Source organism: Cydia amplana, chromosome 8 (genome assembly GCF_948474715.1).
Source record: "Cydia amplana chromosome 8, ilCydAmpl1.1, whole genome shotgun sequence".
Classification (NCBI taxonomy): Eukaryota; Metazoa; Arthropoda; class Insecta; order Lepidoptera; family Tortricidae; genus Cydia; species Cydia amplana.
In genome coordinates this window covers 3,444,928-3,454,884 of record NC_086076.1, presented here as the reverse complement: position 1 = coordinate 3,454,884, position 9,957 = coordinate 3,444,928, and the positions used below count along the sequence as shown (strand labels likewise).

Here is a 9,957-nt window from a genome sequence, read left to right as displayed (position 1 = left end):
ATAAAGACATAAGGTACCTATTATGTTAAACTTACTTTTACATTACCTACGTTAATAATAACTAATAAGAATTCTGTGAGACCGATTCAAAACGTGCCGACATCATAGTCACCCTAATGAGTTTGACAATGTTGTCTTGTATTTTTATAGTAAAATGTAATAATTGTGGCTTTCTTGTGAAACAATATTCCACAATTAGCAATTATTTCACTCCAACAACCTTTAACACAACATTTCTTCACAATTTTTAAGAAATTTCGCATTCACGTGTTTTGAAGAAATGTCATCAAGTTGGGGATACCAATTAATATTTAAAGTTACTACAACTTCTACCATACTAAAATTTAGTTTTTTTTTGCTGTGTATGCGCTTGGTTTAATCAGTTAATAATATTGGCATCATAATTATTTACAAATTACTTAAAAGATATCAGAACTGTAGTCTGAATATAGCACTAAAATTGTATAAGAAGGTAATTAAATTCAGTAGTTTATTGATATAATTTCTACCATAATGGTATCTTTTTAACATTGGCAACATGTGCGAGTGAGACACAGGGCTCGGGTTTTTCTATCTCAAGTGGACCGTTTTCTCTAGTCTGGTACGAACAACTTTCTGTCTCGGTGATAAGGTTCAAATTAGTATGGCAAAAAAAGTGACAACTCGCTCCAGTTTAAAAAATATAACTTCATGGTGTGGGTGCACTTAACTTTGATGAGCCCCCTCCACATTCGTGCGCGAATCGGTTGAGGTTTAGGCTTATTAGTTGTATTGAACGAATAATTTCAAGCATAAGTTCATATTTCGATTTTTTAGTGGTATAATCGATTTTTTATGGATTATAAATATCCATGTGAAAAATTTCATTCTTGTGAAAAATATTAAACGAAAACACATTTTTTTAAACCACTCATATTACGACGTGAATCAAATACAAAGATTAAATTTTATTTTTTTTAAAGAATTAACCAATTTTGCGTTAATAATCGGCTTTTTCAACTAATAATAGTAATAAGTCCACTAATCATCATCATCTTCCTCGCGTTGTCACGGCATTTTGCCACGGCTCATGGGAGCCTGGGGTCCGCTTGGCAACTAATCCCATAATAATTGGCGTGGGCACTACTTTTTACGAAAGCGACTGCCATCTGACCTGCCTAAACTAGGCCCGTATTGGGATTAGTCCGGTTTCCTCACGATGTTTTCTTTCACCGAAAAGCGACTGGTAAATATCAAAATAAATGATATTTCGTACATAAGTTCCGAAAAACTCATTGGTACGAGCCGGGGTTCGAACCTGCGACCTCCGGATTGCAAGTCGCACGCTCTTACCGCTAGACCACCAGCGCTTAATAAGTCCACTAATCAACAGTAATAAAACACAATTTATATCTGAATGATTCATTTTAACACGCAAGTCGTTTATTAATATCGATTGTTATATAATTGACGGGTCTCTATTGTTTCCCAAATAGTTTTAAGCCATAATGTATTGTTTGCCCGAATTTTCGTTAGTCATAATTCATTTAATTCAGAAACGCGTCACTTTTCAGGATTGCCATAAAACAAACCTAACCTAACCTAACCTAGCTATAGGATAACCTAACGAAAATCCTGAAATGTTAACGGTTTCAGTTTTATGACTAATGATAATATGAAAAACAATACATTATGACTTAAAACTTTATGGGAAACAACGGGACCCCATAATTGACCCTGTCGCATCCCTAGTGTAGATTGTAGATTGCGCTGGAATTCCCCGAACAATAAAAACGATTTTTGTCGCTGGTTTCAACTGACGTGCCGCTGTCTATACATATATATAGCAGTCTCGTGCGGTGGAACGAGCAAACAATTTTCGCGAGGATATTATAGTAAGTGCACGCACAGTTTTGAATTAGAATCCCGGTGATACGTTGGTGTTTTGTAAGTTAATCTGAAAATAATTATGCTCACTGTATTGTACAACGTATGTACATTAAACGTGCGATAGCGGCATATATGTACATCTTTATTTTGTAAACATTTTGTATTTGTTGTGTTTCTGCGCCACGCCCACGCCACTTTATTGTCAGTTTCAAATTCCTATGCTATTGGATTCAAATAAGTATGATAGATAAACATAGTTCATATTGTATTCTAAAAATACTCGTTACTTTTTACTTCTATTTATCGGGTTAGGCATTCAAGGGTCATTAATAATAATAAGTATATAGAATGTAATATGCTACCGATATCTTAAACAAAGCCCAAATAACTGCCTCTGCAAATTTTTTTTGGAAAAATCCGTGTCAGTGGCTTATTTTAAAATATTTGGTGGCATCTAGCTTCAGGTTTGCCGCTCCATAACCGCAAAAAACTGACCAAGAAGTAAAGCTTATAATCTATTAAGTAATTAATTCAAAATACTTACATAGGTGTTTGGAATTGTGATTATTTATTTTCTCAGCCGTAATCATGAGTCAAAATCGAAATCGCACGAACAGCAATAGCAGTGATGATGGTTCAGTAAGCAACTGGGCAGTAGCAGGCTTGGTGGGACTAGCCGGACTAGCTATAGGTGCCGGAGCGTACTACCTGACTTCATCCTCATCATCGCAGGCGGAAGAACGGAAGAAAAAGGAAGAAAGAGAGAGGGCAGAGGCAAGACAGAGGGAACAGGCCAGGCAAGAAGCGGAGAACCAAGGAGGATATGCTGGATGGAATTTATTAACCAATGTGGCCTGTGCTGTAGGCAGCGCTGTGTTAGTTCCTTTTTTTATTAGCCTGAAAGAGTGTTCCACTGCTGGGCAAAGACCTCCCTTCTTTCCTGCTAATTCATCCAATACAATGTAGCTGCAGAGAAAACTGAACCCTCCTGTAAACAAGTTTCTATGCAGGCTCCCCTGCTGCTTCTATGTCAGTATCACTGCAGCTTACTGGACACTCCCGCCACCTCGTAACAGTATGTGTCTTGTTCTCCTGCCACTCTGTCTTGGTCTTCCTCTGCCCTGATATCCTGTGGTATCCCGTCTATAGCTCGGCCCAGTAGTACTCTTTCAGTAAATTACAACAAAGTCATTCTGTTTATACAAAAATTATTTCTCTTTCCAGAATGGGATCCCAGATGTCTGCAGCTGCACCCTTAGAGCCAGAGCCTGTGCTGGTGGTCCCGGATCATCCGGTGATCACAAACATGAACGGGCTGCTGCATGACATATATGTGCGGTACATAGCGCTGAAGGATAAAGAGTTTGAGGAGCACTATAATGTGTTCATGAATATATTTTACCGGCTGCATGAGCAGATGAAGGTGGCAGATAAATACTATAATCGCTATTCAAGTACTGTGAGTATTATTTTATTTTATTTTTCTTGTGGGCCTTGTGAATAGGTATATATATTAGCTAAGATGTACAGTCACTCACACACTAACACACATTGATGTAAATCAATTGGTGCATTAGGCCCTAGGATATACAATGTGCTTCTAGTTATGATAATAAAGTCACCCAATGACTCAATATTTAAAAACAAACTTATAACATATAGCTTGTTACACAATAGTAGTAGTAATCACTTTATTGTACACAACACAGTTTTTTTTTATTTATTTAGAAAACAAACAGCCTTTTACAAATAAGTCTTCCAAAAATGACTAAAAATAGGCCTAAAGTTTACAGAAATAAAGGTACAAAGGCGAATATCACTTCCGCACTATAATAATTATCACTTCCGCGAATACATTGTACCTAATAATTTCAGGTACAATTCGCGGGCAGCCACTACGATCGCCTGCGTATCAACAAGCCTGATGAATTCGACATGGACATAATTATCGGTTTACCTGTCAACATCAAGGAGGCCCCAAACCCGGCCAACAGCGACATAGTCCTCGAACCCAAGGCCCCCGGCTTCATACAACTGAAGGCCGGGACACAGTTCCAGAACCTGCCCAAGAGAGACGGCGGTGACTGGCTCATCAATAGAACTGCGCACGAGTGGCTGGATGAGAGGAACTATTTGCTCCGCTCGAAATTCGCTGACTGGTTTAAAAGTGTTGTTAACAAGGTAGGAAACTTTTTTGATTCTGTGTGCAAATTTACAAACTTATTATATTATACTTTAGGTACTCGTATTAATTTTATTTAACACTAGCGACCCGCCCCGGCTTCGCACGGGTTAACTTCTATTAAAAAAAAACCGCATCTAAATCCGTTGCGTATAGTTTTAAAGATCTAAGCATACATACAGACAGACAGACAGGGAAGCGACTTTGTTTTATAGTATTTTATTTGACATGACTCTGTTATTACGGTAGTTTTTGTATCTTTCTAACGAACACTTTATGACCTAAACCTATATAAAGAAGTTAAGCAGCAGTCAAGTTACAGACTTTGTATGTATCTACAGTTAGCTGCAGAGATAACACCATAAAAACTTGCAGGGGAGGGGGTCAGCTATCTCCGCAGCTCACTGTATTATGTAACATGTACTATTGCAGGCATTGTTTCTACAGACATTGTATCTAAATTTTACTAAGTACACTTCTAGGCTAAGCTTCAGTTAGTTTTTACCTTACCTACCTTTATATGGGGCATTATCTATGAAAAGGGACCTTATTGTCGATGGCGCTAACGCCGCACAGCGTCGCGCGGCATTGTATTTATTTATATCGGAGCATCGTTAATAATGGCGTAAGCGCCATCGACATTAAAGTCCCTTTTCATAGATAACGTCACATTCTTTTTTGTATTTTTAACCGACTTCCAAATCTAAAAGGAGGAGGTTATCAATTCGGTTGTATGTTTTTTTTTTATTTTTTTTTTTATTTTTTTTATTTTTTTTATTTTTTTTTATGTTTGTTACTCCATATCTCCGTCATTACTGGACCGATTTTGAAAATTATTTTTTTGATTGTATGTATATGCATACAGATTGGTCCCGTTTTTGTCAAAACCCAGTTCTGATGATGGGATCCATGAGGAATCGAGGGAACTCCTCAAATCTTAAAGGCACACATATAGGGATTTTTGTATTTTTATCAACAAATCAAGCATATACATTAAAAAAAGTGACATTTGATGAAGTGGAACTGCTGATGATGATCAGAACGGAACTCTTCAACGATGCATAGCACACGTCTGACGATTTGTCCTCTTCGTTATGTTTGTTAAGCAAGTTAAGTTTTTAAGCTACATTTTTGTCAAGCTCGAGTGCTGATGATGGGATCCATGAGGAATCGAGGGAACTCCTCAAATCTTAAAGGCATGCGTATAGAGATTTTTGTATTTTCATCAACAAATCAAGCATATACATAAAAAAAAGTGACATTTGATGAAGTGGAACTGCTGATGATGATCAGAACAGAACTCTTCAACGACGCATAGTTCACGTTTGGCGATTTGTCCTCTTCGTTATGTTTGTTAAGCAAGTTAAGTTTTTAAGCCACAATTTTGTCAAGCTCGAGTTCTGATGATGGGATCCACGAGGAATCGAGGGAACTCCTCCAATCTTAAAGGCATGCGTATAGAGATTTTTGTATTTTCATCAGAAAATCGAGCATTTTCATTAAAAATTGTCGCATTTGATGAAGTGGAACTGCTGATGATGATCATAACGGAACTCTTCAACGACGCATAGCTCGCATTTGGCGATTTGTCCTTTTCGTTATGTTTGCTAAGCAAGTTAGGTTTTTAGGCACATTTATGTCAATCTCAAGTCCTGAACATGGTATCCATGAGGAATCGAGGGAACTTCTCAAATCTTAAAGGCATCCGTATAGAATTTTATATATGTTCATCAGAAAATCAAGCATTTACATTAAAAACTGTGGCATTTGATGAAGTGGAACTGCTGATGATGATCAGAACAGAACTCCTCAACGACGCATAGTACACGTTTTGTGATTTTCAATTTCGATTTTGACTTGGATTGGGCCCCAGACTCCGGACTCGGACCCGTACTCGGACTCGGACCCAGACCCAGACCTTGACCCGGAAAACCACTATGATACCTAAACTAAATCAACCACTATGATTACCATAAAATGTATACATATTACCAAATAAAGTAGGTATAAGCACCGTTAAGTGGGTTAGGCTAGTAGTTAGAGAAGTCGGTTTTTTTCTATTAAAGATTATATTTTATAATCTTTTACGCTATTAGCATTCTCTTTCACAGGCAATGAACAGTTTCCCCGCAGACCCGTCGTCCGGTCGCCGCGTGCTGAACGTGGACGGTATTCCGTACACCTTGTGGCTGTCGTCGAGCGGGCCGGCCATCACGCTCATCATCAAGAACTCGAAGGGGTTCCGGTTGGACGTGGACCTGGTCCCGGCCCTCAAGTTCCCTGAGGAACGCTGGCCTATCTGCAAACCGTATAGAAAGGTAGGACTTATAGTCCTCGTGAAGCCCAAATTACAAAATATTGTATAGGTACTAGTGGCTCTAGCTGTGAGCTGTAGATCTCGCGAGCATAACATAAAACTGAAGAAATGTATCTATGGCTCCGCCATTTTGAAACGTTTCCAGAAACTGAAGACAAAAAATATCTATATTTAATCACGGAACCTGCTCACAAAATTTCACCAGAATTAGGTTGCGAAACTTGCGAATTGCGTCCCGTAGAGGAGGGATAAGTTCGCCTTTGTACTAATGATGTGTGTTCTTTCATGTTTCATGTTTCTTTTTGTACAATAAAGTATTTTACTACTACTACTAGAACATAAGAAATGAAAAATGTACTCAGATTTTTTTTGTCAGGTGCCAGACAACTGCCACCACGACATATTCATGGTGGTGCCGAAGCCCATGAAGGGCGGGCTGAGCCGCTACGACACGGAGCGCTCGTGGCGCATCGCCATGCACCTGCAGGAGCGAGACATCATGCACGCCACAGAGAACATGCGCCAGGCCATACGACTGGTAACGTACCCCTGTCACACTATAGACAACCGCCTCATGTTCATGGTGGTGGAGCCCATGTAGGGCGGGCTGAGCCGCTACGACACGGAGCGCTCGTGGCGCATCGCCATGCACCTGCAGGAGCGTGACATCATGCACGCTACAGAGAACATGCGCCAGGCCATACGACTGGTAACGTACCCGTCACACTATAGACAACCGCCTCATGTTCATGGTGGTGGAGCCCATGTAGGGCGGGCTGAGCCGCTACGACACGGAGCGCTCGTGGCGCATCGCCATGCACCTGCAGGAGCGTGACATCATGCACGCTACAGAGAACATGCGCCAGGCCATACGACTGGTAACGTACCCGTCACACTATAGACAACCGCCTCATGTTCATGGTGGTGGAGCCCATGTAGGGCGGGCTGAGCCGCTACGACACGGAGCGCTCGTGGCGCATCGCCATGCACCTGCAGGAGCGTGACATCATGCACGCTACAGAGAACATGCGCCAGGCCATACGACTGGTAACGTACCCGTCACACTATAGACAACCGCCTCATGTTCATGGTGGTGGAGCCCATGTAGGGCGGGCTGAGCCGCTACGACACGGAGCGCTCGTGGCGCATCGCCATGCACCTGCAGGAGCGTGACATCATGCACGCCACAGAGAACATGCGCCAGGCCATACGACTGGTAACGTACCCGTCACACTATAGACAACCGCCTCATGTTCATGGTGGTGGAGCCCATGTAGGGCGGGCTGAGCCGCTACGACACGGAGCGCTCGTGGCGCATCGCCATGCACCTGCAGGAGCGTGACATCATGCACGCTACAGAGAACATGCGCCAGGCCATACGACTGGTAACGTACCCGTCACACTATAGACAACCGCCTCATGTTCATGGTGGTGGAGCCCATGTAGGGCGGGCTGAGCCGCTACGACACGGAGCGCTCGTGGCGTATCGCCATGCACCTGCAGGAGCGTGACATCATGCACGCTACAGAGAACATGCGCCAGGCCATACGACTGGTAACGTACCCGTCACACTATAGACAACCGCCTCATGTTCATGGTGGTGGAGCCCATGTAGGGCGGGCTGAGCCGCTACGACACGGAGCGCTCGTGGCGTATCGCCATGCACCTGCAGGAGCGTGACATCATGCACGCTACAGAGAACATGCGCCAGGCCATACGACTGGTAACGTACCCGTCACACTATAGACAACCGCCTCATGTTCATGGTGGTGGAGCCCATGTAGGGCGGGCTGAGCCGCTACGACACGGAGCGCTCGTGGCGCATCGCCATGCACCTGCAGGAGCGTGACATCATGCACGCCACAGAGAACATGCGCCAGGCCATACGACTGGTATATTATAATTCATATTAATTTTATTCCATTGTTATAATATCACAAATGGTATGAATGTTATTCAAACCACGGTGCAATTTGGTTTGACGTTTAAAAAGTGCGAGTACAAGTGAGGAGTGTCTTTTCAAAAGGGTTTCTTTTTTTCTGGGAATCTATTTCTAAATTGGACCTTAAGTTTTCTTGAGCAAGGTTCTCTCTAGAAGTACCGCTAAGAAAAAATAAACCCTTTTGAAAAGACACTCCTCAAGTGAAGATGTCGATAAAATTATGACGTAAGACAAGACAGTACCGTTATGTAATTTAAAATATTATAATCGTTTTTACAATAACAGTAACTGTTATTCGATGTAATTAAATAACTAGAGTCAATGTCAGATATTTACAGTTATACCTAAAAACAGTTTTGGAACGATATTTACAGAATAGGTATTTCAATACCGGGTCCTAGTCCTGAAAATATGAGATCAAATGTCTTGCTTACATATATCACTGATACGTTATGTTTATCAACTCTTTCTGAGAAATGAATCACTTGTTTAATGTTTGTAATATGTCTGCCAGACTTGTCTTTATCTCAAGATAACATATTAGGTAGGTACCTAACTTGATATAGGTACTTGAGTATCTTTTTAATATTATTGTTACATCATAATTTAGAAATATTGCAAAGGTATTGCATAAATGGCAGCATTATTATTTTTACAGGCAAATGTGATAATTATGTGATACCTAATAATTTTACATGCGAAAGTTGGTACGTTACTATTAAACTAGGTACTTAATAGATTTTGATGAAATAAACGCTTGTATCCACCTCTAGGAGAGAAAAATATACGATATAGAGTTATAGACTGAATTCAACTCTCTATATCCATCGAATTCTACCTTATAAGGGATAAAAGTACCTACTGCCAAACAAGCAAAGTAAGTAATATTTCCTTTTTCAGATCAAAAAACTCCGCGACTCCCAAGGCTTGAACAAAATAGCGAGTTACTACATCAAAACGATCTTCTACCACGAGGCTATAGCGCGGCAAAACGAAACCCATTTCTGGCGTAACAGCCAATCCTATCTCTTCAATATTATGGTGAAAAAGTTCATCGAGCATCTCGAATCCGGAGAAATTGCGTATTTTTGGAACAAGGAGAACAATCTCATTGGACACATTGAAAGATCCACGTTAACGGGCTATGCTAATAAGCTGAAGAAAATGGTACCGATTTTGGACGATCCGTCGAAATATAAACAGGCTGCGAAGTATTTGCTTACAGAAAGCCAGTTTAAGGCGTACAACGATAAATTCTTGCACATTTGAGAAGTGACTTTTGGCCGGACGTACGATTAAACGTAGTAGTAATAGTTACTTAAAATAATTGATTGATTTAGGTACTACTACATAATATAATATGACATTGACATTAAATACATTAATAAATAAATTCACAAAGGTGTGCCCCACTCCTGTACGGATATGATGGTCGTTCTTGTCTACGTGACAGCGTGATAAAACGGTGTCCGTCACTTTCTTTCCCACGGTGTTAAACAGTGACAGTTATTTTATCACGTGGATAAAGATGGATAAAGCTATCCATAATAGGCTGGCTGGTCATTTCATACTAATTTTATAAATTAGTACGAAATGACAAGGAGTAGGACACATCTTTTTAAATGCATGTATCTATGGCAACTGGGG

At 40.8% G+C, this 9,957-nt stretch overlaps 1 protein-coding gene across 1 annotated transcript; it reads left to right on the top strand.

The window, feature by feature from the left end:
* Window positions 1–2,446: 2,446 nt before the first annotated feature.
* LOC134650497 (cyclic GMP-AMP synthase-like receptor) lies at window positions 2,447–9,585 on the top strand. The gene is made up of 6 exons (XM_063505454.1): window positions 2,447–2,744; window positions 3,094–3,328; window positions 3,745–4,050; window positions 6,163–6,369; window positions 6,745–6,906; window positions 9,211–9,585. Exons 1-6 carry the CDS (start codon window positions 2,458–2,460, stop codon window positions 9,577–9,579), a joined length of 1,566 nt encoding a protein of 521 aa, XP_063361524.1. The 5' UTR covers window positions 2,447–2,457; the 3' UTR covers window positions 9,580–9,585.
* Window positions 9,586–9,957: the final 372 nt, after the last annotated feature.

What these genes read in the sequence shown, in the direction of transcription:
- LOC134650497 (XM_063505454.1), top strand. Translation starts at nt 2,458, where the DNA reads ATGAGTCAAAATCGAAATCGCACGAACAGCAATAGCAGTGATGATGGT. An exon ending in ATAATCGCTATTCAAGTACT is followed by an intron (nt 3,329 to 3,744) that starts GTGAGTATTATT and finishes TAATAATTTCAG; the next exon opens with GTACAATTCGCGGGCAGCCA. An exon ending in TCTGCAAACCGTATAGAAAG is followed by an intron (nt 6,370 to 6,744) that starts GTAGGACTTATA and finishes TTTTTTTGTCAG; the next exon opens with GTGCCAGACAACTGCCACCA.